Below are 20,104 nucleotides of genomic sequence, written 5' to 3' on the forward strand. Positions count from 1 at the left end.
ATTTTCAATAACCTCATATGCATGCGAAAGCTGGACAGTGAATAAGGAAAATCATAGGAGAATTGATGCTTTTGAGTTATGGTGTTAGAGGAGAACAGTGAAAGTGCCATGGGCTGCCAAAAGAACCAATAAATCTGTTCTGGAAGAAGTGTAGCCAGAGTGTTCCTTAGAGGCCAGGATGGCCAAACTTCATCTCTCATACTTCGTATATATTGTCAGGAGGGCCCAGTCACTGGAGAAGGATATCATGTTTGGTAAGGTGGAGGGTCAGAGAAAAACAGGAAGACCCCCAACGAGATGGATTGGCCAAGTGGCAGCATCGATGGACTCAAGCGTGGCAACAGTAGTGAGGTTGTGTTTCGTTCTGCTGTGCATAAGGTCGCTATGGGTCAGTACCAACTCGATGGCACATAACCACAACAACAACCATGACTAATGACAATGGAGATCTGCAAAAAATGGCACCAACAAACCATCCCTCCCATAACAGTCTTTGCTTCTCTATTGGGTTCCATAATCCATTGCAAGGGCCAGGCAGAACTCCGAGGCAATACTCACAGTTATGGGGTTTATTAGGGAAGTTTACAGGTTACAGTACAGGGCCAGGGTGTGTACAGGGTACACTTGGTCCCAGTCAGTCGATATATGCCCACAGGACACATCACTCCACCATAAGTCTCCGCCTGAAGGCACTCAGAAAATCTAGCTCCCCTACTCTACAAGTCATCTTCATGTCCAAAGTCACTCAGCTTTATATGTCCTGTGCTCTGGGTTCCTGGTTCTGCTGCTGCTGCTTCTCTGCCACTCCTCCAGCGTCATAGTTTTCGGTCCCTGGGTCTAGGAGGTTCAACGTGCAGCGATCTCCAGGCCAAAGAATGGGCTCCACTCCTAGCTCTTTCTTCTCGATGGTAGTGAGACGCCACCCTCGACCCCCGCTTCTGAGATGACTCATTTTCTACCCATGCTAGAGGTCCAAGTTTTTACAATGACAGTGAACTCAATTAAATCCACAGCTGAATCCTGGAGGTCATCCTATCGGTATCTTCTTCCCACCTTCTCTTCCCCAGATCCAGCAGGACAGAAACATCATTTGGTAGGAGTTACAGACTTTGGCCAGAAGAGACATTAGATCATTCACTAGACCACAGTATCTTTTCATTTTTAACATCTTCTTTGGAGACATGTCTATGAAAACCTTTATCCTTTTTTTAAAATTGAGTTGACTTTTTGCTGTTGAATTGTAAACAGACTTTATATATTGGGGATACTAGACCCTTATCCCATCACTTCTCTATTACTTTGCCAAACTGTGGTGGTTTGCATGTTGTTGTGATGCTAACAACTAAGCCACAGTATTTTAAATACCAACAGGGTCATTCATGGTGGACAGGTTTCAGCGGAGCTTCTAGACAAAGCAGACAAGGATGAAGGAAAGCTGGGCTACTTCTGAATGGTCAGCCATTGAAAACCTTAAGAATAGATGGTGTCAGAGATGAAAAGTGGAGTAACAATGGAGCACTGTCAGACACAGTACCGAGAGATGAACCACTCAAGTTGGAAGACAATCATATGGCAGGAATGACAAAATTCACTGCCAAAAAGAACATCTCAAGGCTGATCTTGAAGTACAGTACGGTCTGTGAGACGATAACCTACAAGGAAGACCCATTAATACAACTATTATTCAATTGTATACACAAACTACTAAAGTGAGTGATGATGAAATTGAAGAATTCCACAAATTTCTTCAGTCTGAACTACATCAAATATGCAATCAAGATTCAATGATAATTACTGATGGTTGCAATGTGAAAGTTGGAAATGAAGAGATCAGTAGTTGGAAAATAAGGCTTTGGTGATAGAAACAATGGTGGAGGTCACACGATAGAATTTTACAAGATCAACAACTTATTCATTGCAAATATCTTTTTTAACTGGTGTGGCACTGTGGGCTAATGTGCTCAACTGCAAAACCAGTTTGAACCACAAGGTCAGCAGTTAAGCTCACCAGTCCCTCCTCGGAAACCCTATACAGGTTCACTATGGTTCGGAACTGACTCAATGGCATTTAACAACACAACATACATGGAACTCAACAAATGGAATACACAGGAATCATCAAGTAAACTACATCTGTGGGAAAAGATGGTAGAGCTCAAAATCATCAGCCAAAACAAGGCCAGGAACATTCTGTGAAGGAGATCATCAATTGCTCCGATGCAATCTCAGGTTGAAGCTGAAGGAAATTAAAACAAGTCCACAAAAGCCAAATTATCACCTTTAATATAGCCCACCTGAATTTAGAGAGCATCTCAAGAACAGATATCATGCACAAGACACTAATGACCGAAGACCAGAAGAGCTATGGGATATCAATAACATACAGGAGGGCACAGGACATGAACAGACACTTCACCAAGGAAGAGATTTGGGCAACCAACAAACATAAAGAAATGTTCACGATCATTAGCCATTAGAGAGATGCAAATCAAAGCAACAATGAGCTATCATCTCACACCAGTAGTAACAGCGAAGTTCAAAAAAGCAGAGGACAAGAAATGCTGGCAAAGATGTGGAGAGACTGAGGCACTCTTACATTGCTGGTGGGACTGTAAAATGGTTCAACTGCTCTGGAAAACGGTATGGCACTTCCTCAGAAAGATGGAAATAGAAATACCGTATGATCCAGCAATTCCTCTACTTGGTATATATCCACAAGAAACACGATCCAGAGCATGAGTAGATATATGCACACCAATATTTATCGCAGAACTATTCACAATAGCAAAAAGATGGAGACAGCCTAAGTGCCCATTAATGGAAGAATGGATAAACAAACTTTGGTACATACACACAACAGAACTATGCTACCTTGAAGAATAACAAGGAAGCTGCAAAACACCTTATAACATGGATGAACCTTGGGGATGAGGACATAATGCTGAGTGAAATTAGTCAGTCACAAAAGGACAAATACTGCATAAGACCATTACTGTAAAAGCTTAAGAAAAGATTTACATACTAAAAGAAAAAAAAAAAAAATGTCTTTGGTGATTACCAGGGGGAGGAGGAAGGGAACAGTAGAGCACAGGTTAGTGGGGAGGCACATCATAGCTGGGGTAATGGGGAAGGGAAGGCAAAACCCAAGAAGTGGGGGAGAAGGTGGAAGAACAAGAAGAGAGGAGAACACTTAGGTGGGTTTGCATGGGCTAAATGGGACAGAGGTAAATAGTGATGTATACTCAACCTTGGAACAACAGGACTCTGTGATACAGGGATGGAGGCATAGTCTGAATGGGTAAAAGAGGGGAAATAATGGTAAGATGCTTGACTGTCTTGCGGATATTGGTTTCCCTTGCCTACTATTGTAAAATAGACACTAAAGTAGAATAGAAAGTAATATCGGGAAATAACAATTACAAAAAGTTTGTAAGCACATCATCAGCCTATAACTGATTGCAATACCTAGAAGGGGTTCTAAAATTTGCCCAGTGAAATAGCCTTCTTGTTGAGACTTTGTGGAGTATGGGGCCTTCAGTGGAATCCTGAGCCCCATCCAGAATCTTCTGAAGTGAGATATTTCCACTTGAAAGGATACGTAGACCAACCCAGAACAGCTAGAGTAACAGAAGATTCTTCTTGAAAGAAAGACCATCAGGGAGAAAAAATATATATGTCATACTGTTTGGCTATTACAAGAACAAATGAGCTGTTCACCTGGGAGCCATAAAGGCAAGCTATCAAGGCCCTTAGGAGAAACCCCATTCAGGGCTGAAACTCAAAGGAAACACACAGGCAGGCATTTGAGCTCACTGGTGACCACATTGGTCTACTTGTGAGGGGAAGTGGAGGAAAGGCAGTAATGAAGACATGGGATGAGTTTGACCATGTTCCATAGACTCCTGCTGACCTTGAGGAGTTGTTCCGAAGTTTGGGGAGACTGACCTAGCCACTGTGGGCTAGAGCAGAGAGTGAAGCGTCCAGCTGATATGAAGTGGGGGAAGGTGCACCAGAACATGGAAACTTGCAGATAGTATCCATTTGACCTAGCTTGGATGGCTTGATGATCTGAACTCAACAAGAGGAAGATCAATAAGTTTGATACAGGAAGCAAGTGTAAATTGCTACAATTTGATGAACTTGCCCTTTGCTTATGGATGTAGTTGCTCAAAATACCAACCGAGAGGGAAGGAATCTTCACATCAAGGATCAAACCTATCACCCTCATTATACAGGGTTGATAAGGACAGGCAACTTAGACACTGGCTACCTAAAATGGGGACGCTATAAAGGCACAAAGTGGCTGGCTTACAAGTTTTCAAGAGGGACTTGAGTTTCAGAGTATGCAGGGGAAGATAGAATCCCCACTGAATAGTTTTCATCTTGTCTAGATGGGTCTCGTGAAAGGAGATGGGGATAGGGTTCTTCTGATTCAGTAGTGAGTGACTGTTACCATGGCTTGGGTCAGGCGCACCTTAGTCCTCAAATTGACATCTCTGCTCTTGAACACTTTAAAGAGATCTTATACAGCAGAATTACCTAATGCAATATGACTGCTGCTTCCACGAGTGCTGATGGTTGATCCAAGCAAAATGAAGTCTTTGACAACTTCAATCTTTTCTCCATTTATATGGATGTTATTTATTGGTCTTATGGTGAGGATTTTTGTTTTCTTTACAGTGAGGTGCAACCCATACCAAAGGCTGTAGTCTGATCTTCATCAGTAAGAAATTTAAGTCCTCTTCACTTTCAGCAAGCAAGGTTGTATCATTTACATATTGCAGGTTGTTAATGAGCCTTTCTCCAATCCTAATGCCACGTTTTTCTTCATATAACTCAGGTTCTCAGATTGTTGGCTCCGCATACAGTAAGTATGGTGAAAGAATACAACCTTGGCACATACCTTTCCTAATGTTAATTCACTCAGTGCTCCCTTGTTATGTTTGAACAACTGCCTCTTGGTCTACGTACAGGTTCCTCATGAGCACAATTAAGGGTTCCAGAATACACATTCTTCACAATGTTGTCCATAGCTTGTCATGATCCATATAATGGAAAGCCTTTGCACAGTCAATAAAGCACAGGTAAACATCTTTCTGGTATTCTCTGCTTTCAGCCAAGATCCACCTGACATCATTCCATGTCCTCGTCTGAATCTGACTTGAACCTCTGGCACTTCTCTGTATATTTACAGTCGTTTTTGAGTTACCTTCAACAAAATTTTATTTGTATGAGTTATTAATGATATTGTCTGATGACTTCTGCATTCTGTTGGATCAGGTCTCTTTGGAATGGGCACAAATATGGATCTCTTCCAGTCAGCTGGCTAGGTAGTTGTCTTCCCAATTTCTTGGCATAGATGAGTGAGTGTCTCCCATGCTTGATCAGTTTGTTGAATTTCTGGAGCCTTGTTCTTTGTCAGTGCCTTCAGTGCATCTTGGATTTCTTCCTTCAGTATCATTCTTACACTAGTACCACATCATTTCAATTCTATTCCACCGACGTATATACCAATTCTTGGAGTCCTGTTATGGCTCTGTAGGATAAAAGCACTAACTGAAAGGTTGGTTTGAATTGCAGGGTTGGCGGTTTGAACTTCTAGGGTGGTTGTTCAACTCACCAGCTGCTCCTCGTAAACCCTACACAGGGTTGCTATGAGTCAGAACCAACTGGACGTCACACAACAACAATAACATATGCCTTTTGTGACAATAGTGCCACACCATTCCAATGACTGTACTTTTGTTCTAAGTTTTCAAATCAGTGTGAGCTCTCCAACTTTGTTCTTTCTTTCCAAAATTGTCTTGGTTTTTTAGGATCTCTTGCAATTCCCTGTGGATTTTAGAGTTAAGCTTTTCCGTTTCTGCCCAGAGGACTACTGGAATTCTTCTATGGATGACAATGATTCTGTAGACCATCAGAGGGCACTGCCATTTCAACAGTGCAAAGTCCTCCAATCCATGAGCACACGATGTCTATTTATTTTATTCTTCTTTCTTTCAGTGATGGTTTGTAGTTTTGGGTCTTCAAATCTTGCACTTTCTTAAACTTATTTTATTATTCTTGATGCTGCTATACATAAAATTGTCTCCTTGATTTCCTTTGCAGATCGTTCACGGCTAGTGTATAGATACAGAACTGATTTCTGTGTGCTGATCTAAGATGCTGCATTTTCGGCCAGTTTGTTTATCAACTCTCTCTTCTGTTAGCTATGACCATTTCCCAAGGCACACTGGGAGCCACAGGAGCTTGCAGGTTCTCTGGCAAGAGGGGCGAGTAGCTGGGCGTTGGCACTGGACTACTGACATGTCTTGACCTGAAATGCACCTTTCTCAAAATGTAGATCGTGCTGACGTGCATGAGTTTTGCAGAAAAGTCAGATGGAATAAACGAGCAAGGGGACCCAGCAGCTGCTTCAGGGAGTCAGCACTGGAGAAGTACAGCTGATGCAGAGTGTTCCAGGGGCCCAGGGCTCCAGTCATGGGACATTCGGCACCAACTGTACTTCTCTGCATGGGACTCACGCATTCACAACCAGCTGAGAGGCTCGGTGAGAATCGTTTTAAGCTGTAGTGCCCTGGTATCTTCGGTCATTACCCAGTATAAAGTGTTGAACCTGCTACTTGAACTCGCCCTGAAAAACACCTTTGCTTTCATGCCCTAGGTTAAACTAACGACTCTGTTCTGCTGAGTAGATTCTGGCACACATCACGAGTAACATGGACTAGACACAGCCATGTGGTGCTGATGGCCCCTAAGTGACTGTGAGCACTCAGACTGTGCAGCGGGTCCCACCAACAGGACAGGAATCACCAGAGCCGAGCAATGACTCACCCGCCTCATCAAAGAAAATGTGGGATTTAAAGACTTTTCAACACTGATACAATAAACAAAAATTAAAATGGATGAAACATTCCCACATGAGGTAATGCTGTTACACCAATGGGGGTGGGGTGTTAAACAGCTTTGCCTGCAGCTCCTGAATGAAACCTGTTCCCTTACCTGTTGCCCTGGGCCGCGAGTCTATGCAAGGCGCAGGTGAGCTCCCCGCAGGCAAGGATCGCCCCATGGCGCGCATGCAAGTCCGGACTCTGAGTCAAGCACAGTAGTTTGGGGAAAACTGCAAAAGACAGGTTGAGAGGAGGTCAGAGTGAGCGAACACACATGAAAAGAGCTTGTCCCAGACGCAGACTTGGAGACCAGAGTGGGCACAGGAAGTTATCTATGGCCAGGATCTTTGCGAACCCCAGCATAGGAGGACCAAAGGGGAGCAAGTGGTCTAATATGTGTCCCGGGCAAATGGCTATGGCGGTGTGAGCCATTTGACACAGTTCCTCCCTCACCTCTCCAGGCCTTTGACACAGAGTAAGGAGGGCCACAGGGAGAGGAGTCCTGTGTCCCAGCTATGTCCTGGCAGCACATGGGGCCTCCTCAGCCCACCCCCACTCACCACCACCCAGACAAGGAGACTAGGCTCTTAGAGGCTTCATACTAACCAGGGCCAGGGACGACTGATTGGGAGAGAGCACAAGTCGACACAAACTATGAAAAACATACTGAAATGATACGTTTAAAAAAGTTTAAAAAAGAACATCAGAGGCAAAGAGAAAGGTTAAAGGTCATTCCTTGGTGAAGGATGTATGCCATCTCTGAAATCAAGTTTCTCAGTCTTTGCATCCGAGTCAAGCCCCTCAAACTTGGAGAAGCAAGAGAGGCTGTGTCCCCTCCAGGTGCACACACACAGGCCACCACCACCCCCTAAATCCAGGAGACCCAGCTGCTGGCCATAAAGCCAGAGCCAAGGTCACAGGGCCCCCGGACAGCCCAGCCCACAGTGGGCATGAACATGGGCCAGCCTATGACTGCTATAGACCTGGAAAAGGGTGTGGAGCCCACTCATCCACTCACCCGCCCACCCAGCTCCATACCACCGACAGGTCGCAGGCTGAAAGGGCCTCAGAAAGACCATGCCCACAGCCTGGAAACCAAGTATGCTGCTCTGTGAACCTGTCGAGGCCCCGAAGCAGTGAGGCACAGCAGGGTCCAGGTGGGCAGCCCTGAGGGTGGGTAGCATGATAAAGGCAGCACAGGCAACAGAGGACAGTCGTCTCTGGAGCTGATGGCTGCCAAGTTCCATCCCGAGAGGCTCCTCTGAGGCCACTGGACCTGTCCTCTGAGTCCTGTCCTGTGAGGCCACCAGGTCCATTTTGTGAGTATTGTCCTGTGAGGCCCATACTCTGAGACCCATACTATGAGGCCTATGGGCCTGTCCTATGGGTCCTATCCCGTGAGGCCCATGTGAGGCTTCAGGGTGGATGCACCTACCATGAGTAGCGCAGTACTCGGGTGCACACTGGGCCAGGTTCCGCAACGCCTTTGCCGACAGCTCTCGAATGACCCTGCGGAAGTAGGGAGAGGTGTTGGTTTCTTCATTTGATGGTTCTCAGTTTATCTAATTTATGAAAAGAAAACAACAGCCAACAACCGGCCACTGGGGCAGAAAACCAGCAAGACGGATTCAGTCTCTACTCTCAGCCAACTTTACCCAGTTCCCAGGTACCGTGGGGTCAACACCAACACAGGGCGGCCTCAGGTGGGCAGAGCAGAAATCTCCATAAGGACTGTCTTATGAGATGCCTCTGGGTGGGTTCTAACTGCCCACCTTTAGGTAAGTCCCCAAGCTCTTGTCCCTTTGAGTTGGCCCTAATCCTACTTGACCTAACACACATGTATAAACACACCACACCCAATGGTTGCAAAATATATGTTACTTTCAAGCTCACATGGAACAGTCACCAGGACTGTGAGAAAGATGAGCCACAAATCAAATCTCAGTGAATTTTAAAGAACTGAAACGAGGCAAAGTATGTTCTCTGATCACTGGGGAAATAAATTAGACATTAAAAACAAACGAAGTATGGGAAAACCCAAGTGCTTTGAAATTAAATACTTCTAAATAATCCACAGATCAAAAAAGAATTAAAAAACATGTTGAACTGAAGACCAGTGACAGTGTATCACAACATGCATTACGCCGCGGTGCTCTACTGAACTGCATTTACACGGCCTTTCTCACCTGCTCCTGCAACAACCACCAAATGACTGAGTGGGACCATGCAAAGAAGGTGCTTGTGGCTCAACAAGGGGATTGGACAGATTGCTAATAATGCAAATAAGGTGTATGGCATCCTTGTGGATATTCCAAAAAACAAACCAAAACCACTGCCAACGAGTCAATCCCGACTCATAGTGACCCTGTACAGGAACAGCTAATGGGTTTGAACTGCCAACTGTGTGGTCAGCAGCCCAGTGCTTATCCTACAGTGCCACATCAGGACCCATTGGACAAAGCAAATAAAGTGTACAAAACCTTAACAAGGGAATAGGTCAGTTTAAGCATATTTCTAGGCTTAAAATGAGTCATGCCAGAGGCGGAAAGGGTGGCACCTCACAACCACCAAGAAGAAGAGATGGAAACAGAAGATGTCCTAAGGACCCAGGGTTCCTGCACTGCGAACCTCACAGACCCAGAAGACGCAGAGAGAGAAATCTGAGTCCCCAGAGACGGCACAAGACAGTGAGAAGAGTGGCAGAGAAATGGCAGCAGCAGAACCAGGCGACAGGAGACAATGCACGGCCTCCTGGCCCACAGAGAAAGGCACTTACGGTGGCCGTGCTGACCCAGAGAGGTGAGTACCTACAGGCAGGCTTCCCAATAGTGTGAGGTGCCTCTGGGCATGTAACCGTGGAGTTAAAGAACTGTACCACCCACCTGAGCAGGGCAGAGGCCAGGTTAAGGGGCCAAGGGCCAGAAAGAAGTCTGCCTGCGGGCCTGGCTGACAAGAAGCTGTCCTGATCCAAGATACACACCCTGAGTCATTCCTGATGCTGAATTGTAACCGGTTATTTCCCTAATAAACCCCATAACTGTGAGTACAGTCTTTGAGATAATTCACTGCAATGAATTATCAAACCTGGCAGAAGAGCCCCGAGTGCCATTGAAGGGAAAGCTCATCAGCTATCAGAATCGGGAGGTATGTTTAACCCTCATCTCACAGGAATCAGTTCTAGGTTAATGGTGACTATGATTCTCTCTACGCCCCCTTGTGAAGTTAAGAGGTCTGATACCACCACACCCTCTCTATAGCAGCTACAGCAGTCCTTAGAGGAAAATGCATACCTTTAAATATTCTCATGAGAAAGCAAAGATCTCAAATCATAAACAGGTTGTCACCATAAGAAACTAATAAAAGAGCAAATAAACCAAAAGCAAGAAGACATAAAATAATAAATATTAGAACAGAAATCAATTGAATTAAAAGCAGAAAAATGATAAAGTCAATGAAACCAAAGATAGTTCTCTGGGGAAATAACAAATCTACAAAATTATAAAACCCTTAGCTCAACTAGCCAAAAAAATCAGGGAGAAAACACAACAACCAAAGTAGAAAGCTCAACTGTCATTGGTGGACCACCAAAAATTAAAAGGATTGTCAAAGAATATCAGAAATAAATTCATGCCAACAAATTAGACAACTTAGATGAAATGTGCCCATTTCTAGAGGGAAAAACTACCAAAAACACTGGAGAACAGAAAATCTAAACAAACCTAGAACAGGCAAGGAAACTGAATTAGAAACAAAAATTGTTCCACAAAGAAAACCCCAAACCTAGATGGTTTCTCTAGTGAGTTCAATCAACTATCTAAAAAGAAATAACACCAGTCCCTCACAAATACTTTCAGAAAAGGATAAGGGAAACACTTTCCAACCTATTTGATGAGGCCAGAATTACCCTGATACTAAAATCAAAGACACTGTAAGAAAAGAAGCTAGAGATCAATATCCCTCATGAGCACAGGTCCAAAAATGCTTAGCAAACAGAATTATGCAGTATCTAAAAAGGATTATACTCCATGATGAAAGATAAGTCTCTGTAACAGCTGAAAATCAATCAATGCATTGTTGTTGTTAAGTACCATCAAGTCGGCACCAACTCATCACAACCCTATACACAACAGATCAAAACACTGCTGAGTCCTGTGTCACCCTCAAAACTGTTGCTATATCTGTGTCCATAGCTGCTGCCATTGTGCCGATCCATTTCATGGGGGGGGGGGGGGGGGCCTTCGTCTTTTTTGCAGACCCTTCATTTTACCAAAAACGATATCCTTCTCCAGGGACTGGTTCCTCCTAATAGTATGTCTACAGTTTGACAGACGAAGTCTGGCCATGCTGGTTTCCAAGCAGCGCTCCGCTGTACTTCATTCAACACAGACTTGTTTATTTTCTGGCAAAATCCATGGTACTTTCAACATTCTCCTCCAACATCAGAACTCAAATGCATCAATTCCTCTACAGTCTTCTTTATTCACTGCCCAACTTTCGCAAGCCTATGAGGTTATTGACTTTGGTCAGGTGCACCTTAGTCCTCAAACTGACATCTTTGCTCTTCAACACTTTAGACAGGTCTTGTATATCAGATACATTTATTGCAATACACCGACTGATTTCTTGACTTCTGCTTCCATGAGTGTTGATGGTTGTTAATCTAGCAAAATGAAATCTTTGACAACTTCAATCTTTTCTCCTTTTATATGGATGTTGTGCATTGGTCGTGGTGAAGATTTTTGTTTTCTTTACATTGAGGAACAATATAAAGAAAACAAAACCCACAACTGTTTGGGGTTTTCAGTTTTTAGTGTCTAATGCATCACATCTGTACTTGAGATGGTCTCTAAACTCAGTTGGGATGTGTTCAAGGAGGCCTAGTGTAGCGGTGGGTTAATGCGCTGGGCTGTAAAGTTGGTTTGAACTGCAAGGTTGGCAGTTCAAGCTCAACAACCACTCCTCAGACACCCTATACATGGTCACTATGGGTTGGCACTTGATGGCACTATACCACAACAATATTCAAGGTCAGATTTTGGCTCTCATGAACTTGTCTTAATTTTCTGTCGCTTCAGTCTATACTTGCATATGAACAATTGATGGTCGGTTCCACAGTCTGCCCCTGGCCTTCTTTTGGCTGATGATACGGAGCTTTTCCACCATCTTTTTTCACAGATGTAGTCATTTAGATTTCTGTGTATTCCATCTGGTGAGCTCTATGTGTAGAGTCATCTTTTATGTTGTTTAAAAAAGGTATTTGCAATGAAGAAGTCATTGGTCTTGCAAAATTCTATCATGTGATCTCCAGCATCATTTCTATCACCAAGGCCATATTTTCCAAGTACTCATCCTTCCTCTGTTTCCAACCTTTACATTCCAATGGCCATAATTATCAATACATCTTGATTGTGCGTTTGGTCAATTTCAGACTGAAGAGGTTGATGGAATTCTTCAATTTCATCATCACTGGCTTTAGTGGTTGGTGTATAAATTTGAATATTAGTGGCATTAACTGTTCTTCCTTGTAGCCAAATGAATATTATCCTATCACAGACAATGATGTACTGCAAGACAGATCTTGATGTGTTTTTTGATGATGAATGTGATGTCACTCTCTTCCATTCCCAGCATAGTAAGCCATGTGACTGTCTGATTCCAAATGGCCAGTACCAGTCCATTTCACCTCACAAAGGCCTAGGTTATGAGTTCCATTTCATTTTCGACAATTTCCAATTTTCCTAGAGTCATACTTTGCACATTCCATGTTCTAATTGTTTACAGCTGTTTCACTTCATTTTGAATTGTGCCCCATCAGCAAATAAAAGTCCTGAAGGCTTTAACTCCATTCACATCATCACGGTCAACTGTACTTTGAGGAGGCAGCTCTTCCCCAGATGTATTTTGAGTGCCTTCCAACCTGAGGGGCTCACCTTCCAATACTGTATCTGACAACATTCTGGTCCTCTTCATCATATTTCAATATTCAATAATATGGTGCTGACAGTGTTCTACTGCTATTCATAAGGTTTTCAGTGACTAAACGTTAGAAAGTAGTTCATCTCTCCTTCTTCCTAGTCTGACTTCATCTGGAAGCTCAGCTAAAACCTGTCCACTGTGGGTGACCCTGCTGGGATTGAAAATACCATGGCATAGCTTCCAGAATCACAGCAATATGCAAGCCACCACAGTACGACAAGCTGACAGACTAGTGGTAGAAGAGACTGATAAAACAACACAATTCAGCTGTGGATGTTAGCAGAGTTAACTGTAATTACACAAACTTGAAATTCTAGTCTGGGTATAAAATAAGCTACCTCGGAGGCATGGGCTTGGGGGGCTCTCACTACCATCAAAGAGCCAGGAGAGGAGTGCTTGCTTTGTCCCTCAGGTCACTGAACGTCCTTCCCTCAGGGACAGAAAGCTGTGACCCCCGAGGAGGGGCAGAGGAGCCCCAGCAACAGAGGCGAGAGCAGGACGGAGTAGTGGGCTTCCCAGCCCACGGAGCAAGTGAAGCTGCACAACCTTGGGCAGGAAGCTTGTTTGTAGAGTGGGGTACCTCCAGGCACTTAATTGGGGAGCTAGGTTTGCCAGCCCATGGAGTTAAGCAAAGAGCCTTCAGGCTGAGACTCGGGTGGAACCATGTGTCCTATGGGCATTTATCAGCCGTCCTAAAAGAGCTTTGTAACACCGATAGGACAGAAAGAAGGATGAGTGTACACACGGCTGAGGGGAGGTTGTCTTGAGGAGCACTGTGCCCTGAACTGTAACCTGTTAACCTTCCCTAGTAATCCCATGATTGTGCATATTGTCTCTGAGTTGTGCGTGGCCACCGTAATGAGTGATGGAACCCAGATGAGAAGTAGAACGTGCTGTGAAGCTGGTTTCATACCAATTTTTCCCCAAAGAGGAAGCAAATGAAGAAACACCTTCTGATGTTAGGGCATACAACAGAACACTGGTGGTGTCAAGTCGGTTCCGACTCACTGTGACCCAGTACAGGCTTACCTGAGGCTGCAAAGCTTTATGCGAGCAGAGAGCTTCATCTTTCTCCTATGGAGCAGCTGGTAGATCCCGTGGTTAGCAACTGATAGATCCCGTGGTTAGCAGCTGGTAGATCCCGTGGTTAGCAATTGGTAGATCCCGTGGTTAGCAGCTGGTAGATCCCGTGGTTAGCAGCCCAACTTGTAACCCACTGCGCTACCAAGGCTCCTTCAATATAATACTTGTTGTTGTTGTTGTTAAGTGCTGTCAAGTCGGTTCTGACTCATAGCAACCCTATATAGGTTTTCTGAGGAGTGGCTGGTGGATTTGAACTGCCAACCGTAAGGTTCAAATGGACCTTGTGGTCCACAGCTTATCCTACAGCACCACACCAGGACTCTGATAGCATACTATTCTGCAAAAGAAAGGCACAAAATATCGCTACATGCTAAGCATAAAGAAACCTCACAATACATTACACGAAGCAAAGGAAGCCAGACACAGAGATTACGTATTAGGGTTCCAGAGTTCTGATGACACAGTAGTCAAGCGCTCAGTGCTAACGGAAAGGTGGTCTGTTCGAAACCACTAGCCACTCTGAGGGAGGAAGAAGTGGCAGTCTGAGTCCGTAAAGGTAGAGCCTTGGAAAGCCGCAGGAGAGTTCTACTCAGCTTTGAAAAGTCAGAATCAACATGAAGACAGTGGGTTTGGTTTAGTTGTTGTTCTGTATCCACACTTGCATAAATTTACTAAGACCCGCTGAATGCCACACTTACAGTGAGTAAAGTTTTTAATACGTAAACTGTAAGAGAGGAACCTGAACTCATTCAGCCAAGTACTGGCACCCTGTCACTGCTACACGTGCACTGGTGTGTGTCAGGATCCGCAAACGTCTTAAAAGGTTGAAGAATAAATACTTAGGGTTGTGGGCCATACAGTTTCTGTGGCCAGTACTAACGTCTGCTGTTGCAGCAAAAGCACCGTGTAAATAAACAGACAACAAGTAAGCAAATTGGCATGGCTGTGTTCCAAAAAACCTTCATCTACAAAATCAAGTAACTGGCCTCCAAGGCCAGTTTGGCGACTTCTGAAAACTCAGTGGTAAACTCAAAGGGTCACCCAATGCCATGGGTTACAGAGCCCCAGGTTTGGTTTAAGTATCTCATTGGCTGATGAGCCGGAGGAGTAGGCAGAACTCCGCATTTCCCAGGACCTTTGTCCTTATTTGAGGGTTTCAGGGTTCATATCTGCAATGATAATCTTAGATACAAGACACACATCCCATTCTCTGGAAGGGAGGGTCCAGCAGGGGCACCAAGGGCAGTCTCCCAGGCAGGCAGGTGGGTCAGCCTCTTCAGAGACGACCCTGCCAGGACTCCACACCACACGAAGCAACAGATCCCCTCATGCTTAGCAGGTGGTCCCCACAGAAACTGAAACGTGTCCGGGGGTCAGAATGAACATGCTGTAAAGTAGCACACTCCCGGAAACTGCTATCCTGGAGCTGCTCCTCAAGAGGTTCCTGCACCAGACCACCTGAAGTGTCCATCTACTGCCGCATTGGCAACAGCAAGGCACGGCGATGCTGGGACCTTGTGGAGTTGGTACTGTAGCTAATGGTGGCACTACCACTGGGTATGCCCGGGAGATACATCTAACTACCTCTGAATGCTAAGACACCTGGACACTGCTACTTAGGCCTCTCAGCCTCCAAGCAGGCAGTCAGGGCAAGCACAGGCTGACTGCCACTGTCTACTGAGCACTTCACCCACCCCAACACCCGTGTGGGCACATTTACAGCTGCCAAGTACACTTGACCAAGGTCCCCAAAATAAAGCTCAGCACACCAGGCATGGACACGTCTCTGAATTTAATTTCATACGCAACACCCACCATGAGAAATACACTCAAGACTTAATAAGTTCAGTTGGATCTCTCCTTTGGGAAGAACATTAGAATTCTTCTCTGACAGACAAGCTAACACCCAGCTAATTACACCCACTGCCACTAAGTCAATTCCAATGCAGAGCACCCTTACAGGACACACAAGAACCTCTTGTCAGAGTTTCTGAAACTGTAACTCTCTTTGGGAGCAAAGAGTCTCATCTTTCTCCCACAGAACACCTAGTGGCTTTGAGCTGCCACCCTTGTGGTCAGCAACAAGCACTTAACCCACTGCACCATCAGGGATTTCCCACAGATATTAGAGGAGCACACAAAGGCAGAACCTACCTGTCCCAATGACTGATCTTCATGGCAACCAGATGGTCTATCATGGGCTGGGTGTACTCAGGAAAGCCCGCAATGAACACACTGAAACAGAAACCATATGGAGGTTAAAGGGTGCTCAGATGAGGAGGTCAGAGCACTCGGAGATAGAATGCAGGGCTTGAGGAGGCTTCATTGTAGACATACAATTTACACTTGGTATGACTTCAGAGGTCACAGACTGGAGGTATGACACAGATGACTTCAGAGGTCACAGACTGGAGGTCAGGGAAAAACTCTGCATCACAGAGCACACAAGGCGAGAACCTTAGTATCTAAGGGCACTTGAGAGGCACTGCTTCCCAGACTGCACCTGCACTGCTTCCCTTCCCCTCCCCCACATCCTACACAGACCCCACATCAGACCAACATCAGCTGGAAGCTGTACCACCACCTGGTTCCCAGTGACCACAGTGTGTGCAGCAAAGGTGTATCTTGACCTGATGCTCTGGTAATTGAGACACTAACGGATGAGCAGGACAGCAGAGCTAGTGCAGGACAGAAGCATGAAGTGATGCCAGCCCCACACACAAACACACATGGAACTAGCAGACAATGAATTAAAGGAATGCTAGGAATGGTGTTCCACACAGTCAGAAAGTTAGAGCAAAGAAGGACCATGTTAAGTAAAGTAATGTTAAAAAAAGAAAATCCAAAGAAATGAAATTAATGACATTAAACCATGCACAAGAAAGGTTAGTAAACTCAAAAGATACAGCAGTAAAACTATCCAAAATGAGAAAGGGTGAAACCGCTCCCTCCCCCGAAAAAAGCCACCCTGGGCCAAGGGGCAACTTCAGGCACTGTAAGACACATGACACTGAGGCCAGGAGGAAGAAAGGGAGATCAGGAACAAGGAGGGTTTAAAGACCAATGACAAAATATTTGCCAAATTTCAAGAGAATAATGAACACGCCAACCTCAAAAGACTTCACCTCTTCTCAGGTGAGCTTACAACATTTACTAAGCTAGACCTTATTCTGAGCAATTAAAGAATCTAAAGTAGATTCAACAGGACACAAATCAAACAAAGTATTTTCTCTGTCAACAACTGAATTAAGATTAGAAATCAGTAACAAAAAGATACCTGAAAAATCCCCAAGTACATGAAAACTAATTATCATGTTTCCACATAACTCAAGAGTCAAAGGAAAAATCAAAAGGAAAATTAAAACAGATTACAAAGTCACTAAAGAGTAAATTCAAAGCATTAAAAACCTATATTTTTTTTTTTAAAAAAGGGGAGACCCCAAATCAATGATCTGTTTCCACTTTACTTATCTGTTTCCACCACTTGTCTGTCAGTTTGTCGTACTGCGGTGACTTGTGTGTTGCTGTGATTCTGGAAGCTATGCCACGGGGATTTTACATACCAGCAGGGTCACTCATGGTAGACAGATTTCAGATGAACTTCCAGACAAAGAAGGAGGAGAGACACACTACTACTGAATATTTAGTCACTGAGAACCTTACAAATAGTAGTGGAACACTGTCAGACATAGTGCTGGAAAACGAGTCCCTCAGGTTGGAAGACACTCAAAATGTGACTGGGGGAGAGCTGCCTCCTCAAAGTAGAGTTGACCGTGATGGCATGAATGGAGTAAACCCCATGGGAGTAAAGCCTTTGGAACCTTCATTTGCTGACGGGGCACAACTCAAAATAAAGAGAAACAGCTGTAAGCATCCATCAATAATTGGAACATGGAATGTATGAAATACAAACCTAGGAAAATTGGAAATTGTCAAAAATAAAATGGAACACATAAACATTACTATCCTAGACATTAGTGAACTGAAATGGACTGGTGTTGGTCATTTTGAATCTGACAATCACATGGTTTACTATGCTGGGAATGAGAAATCTAAGAGGAATGGTGTCACATTCATCGTCAAAAAGAACATATCAAGATCTGTCATGAGGTACAACGCTGTCTGTGATAGGATGATATCCATGCGCCTACAGGGAAGACGAGTTAATACAACTATTATTCAGATTTAGTCACCAACCAGTGAAGTCAGTAATAATGAAATTGAAGAATTCTACCAACTTGTTCATTCTGAAATTGATCAAACATGAAATCAAGGAGTATTGATGATTACTGGCAAATGGAATGCAAAGGTTTGAAACAAAGAGGAAGGATCAGTAGTTGGAAAATATAGCCTTGATGATAGAAATGATGCTGGAGATCACATGATTTGTTCATTTCAAATACCCTTTTTAAACAGCATAAAAGATGACTGTACAGATGGACCTCACCAGACAGAATACACAGAAATCAAATTGACTACATCTGTGGAAAGAGACGGTGGAAAAGCTCCATATCATCAGCCAAAACAAGGCCAGGGACAGACTGTGGAACAGACCATCAATTGCTCATATGCAAACGAGAATGAAGTTGAAGAAAATGAAAACAAGTCCATGAGAACCAAAATTAGACCTTGAATATCTCCCACCTGAATTTAGAGATCATCTGAAGAACAGATTTGATGCATTAGACATTAAAGACTGAAGACCAGAAGAGTTGTAGGATGACATCATGAACATCATACAGGAAGAAAGCAAAAGGTCATTAAGAAGACAAGAAAGGGAGGGGCGGGGCTTGATGGTGACTTAGGGAGAGGCACCATGCAGCCCTCAACTAGTAATAAAACAGAATACTGGATGAAACAGGTTCAGAACTGTCCCAGAACTCTGAACTACATATAAAGGAATATTTAGAAGGATTGCCAGCTTACTGGTAGTGGGATTTGTAGCAGAAGCAAGAAAGGTTGTGTTTTCTGCTCTGTGGATGCTGGCAGATCCTAGAGCAGCCATCTTGAACGGGATGGAGCAAGTAAAGGGTCAAGGGAGTGTGCCCATTGCAGGGTCTGGCCAATTCTCAGACATAAAGATGTGAACCTTTTTTTCTGTTCATTTGTCTTTCTCTCTCTGCACCTCCACTGTGGTGACTACAGGGAGTGCCTGAGCGAGTGGACACTCCTTCCACCCCGAGAGGGTTCTACTGCGCATGAACACAGATCTGCTCTGCAAAGACCACAGGGCACAGAATCAAAGAAGGGGGAGGAGTCAACAGGAACAGCCTAAAATATGAGGGTTTTCCAAAAACAGCTCTGGCCCTCCCTGGGCTGTTTCTCAGTAGGAGAAACACCTGAACAGGTTTGAGGAATGGGAGAGAAGCAAAAAAGGACAAAAGTTTAAAACCAAATCTTGAGCTACACCATAAGGAGCAACGGTAACATCCTGCAATGTCTCAGGTGGTCGTGAAGGCAACAAGCCGAAAAAGGGGTGTCAGAAGTCTTACTCATACTTTGTTACAGGTTGTTTTTGTTGTTGTTGTTTTTTGTGGCAATTATAGACTTTAGTGTCCTGTGTGTGTGTGTTTTTTTTGTTTTTCTTTTGTTTTGTGTGTTCTTTTGGTCCCCCTTTTACCTTGGGAGGGTGTTCTTTCTCTCCCTATGTCACCCAAGAAAAGACAGCAATTGCAGTCATATAGAACACAAAAAACACAAACTCGGCAAAGGAAGGCATGTAGAATAAAGAAACCAGCAACACCACAAACCCCCCAAACAAACCTAATGACAATTAATCCATCCCTACCGATAATTACACTGAATGTCAGTGGATTAAAGGCACCAGGTAAGAGACGGAGGGTGGCAGAATGGATAAGAAAACAAGATCCTTCCATATGCCGTCTGCAAGAGACACATCTTATACACAATGACAAAAACAGACTAAAAGTGAAAGGATTAAAAAATACATACCACGGAACTGCAATCAAAAACCAGCAGGAGTGGCAATACTAATCTCTGGTACAATTAACTCTAAAGCAAAAACCAGAATAAGAGAAAAATAAGGATATTATCTCATGACTAAAGGGTGAGTTGAACAAGAAGACATAACCATAATAAATATTTACGCCACAATGAAACAGCCACAAAACTCATAAAGTAAACCCTAATGGAAT

General features: G+C 44.1%; 1 protein-coding gene across 1 annotated transcript in view; it reads right to left on the reverse strand.

Moving 5' to 3' along the window:
• TBCD (tubulin folding cofactor D) overlaps positions 1–20,104 on the reverse strand; it is a 199,870-nt gene that overhangs the window by 45,599 nt on the left and 134,167 nt on the right. Inside the window, exons 18-20 of the mRNA XM_006869613.1 lie at positions 16,104–16,184; positions 8,326–8,399; positions 7,003–7,120 (exon numbers count right to left, since the gene is read on the reverse strand). Coding sequence (XP_006869675.1) covers positions 7,003–7,120; positions 8,326–8,399; positions 16,104–16,184 — 273 coding nt within the window. The remainder of the gene's footprint in view (positions 1–7,002; positions 7,121–8,325; positions 8,400–16,103; positions 16,185–20,104) is intronic.

This window comes from Chrysochloris asiatica, unplaced genomic scaffold (genome assembly GCF_000296735.1).
Source record: "Chrysochloris asiatica unplaced genomic scaffold, ChrAsi1.0 scaffold00132, whole genome shotgun sequence".
Lineage (NCBI taxonomy): Eukaryota > Metazoa > Chordata > Mammalia > Afrosoricida > Chrysochloridae > Chrysochloris > Chrysochloris asiatica.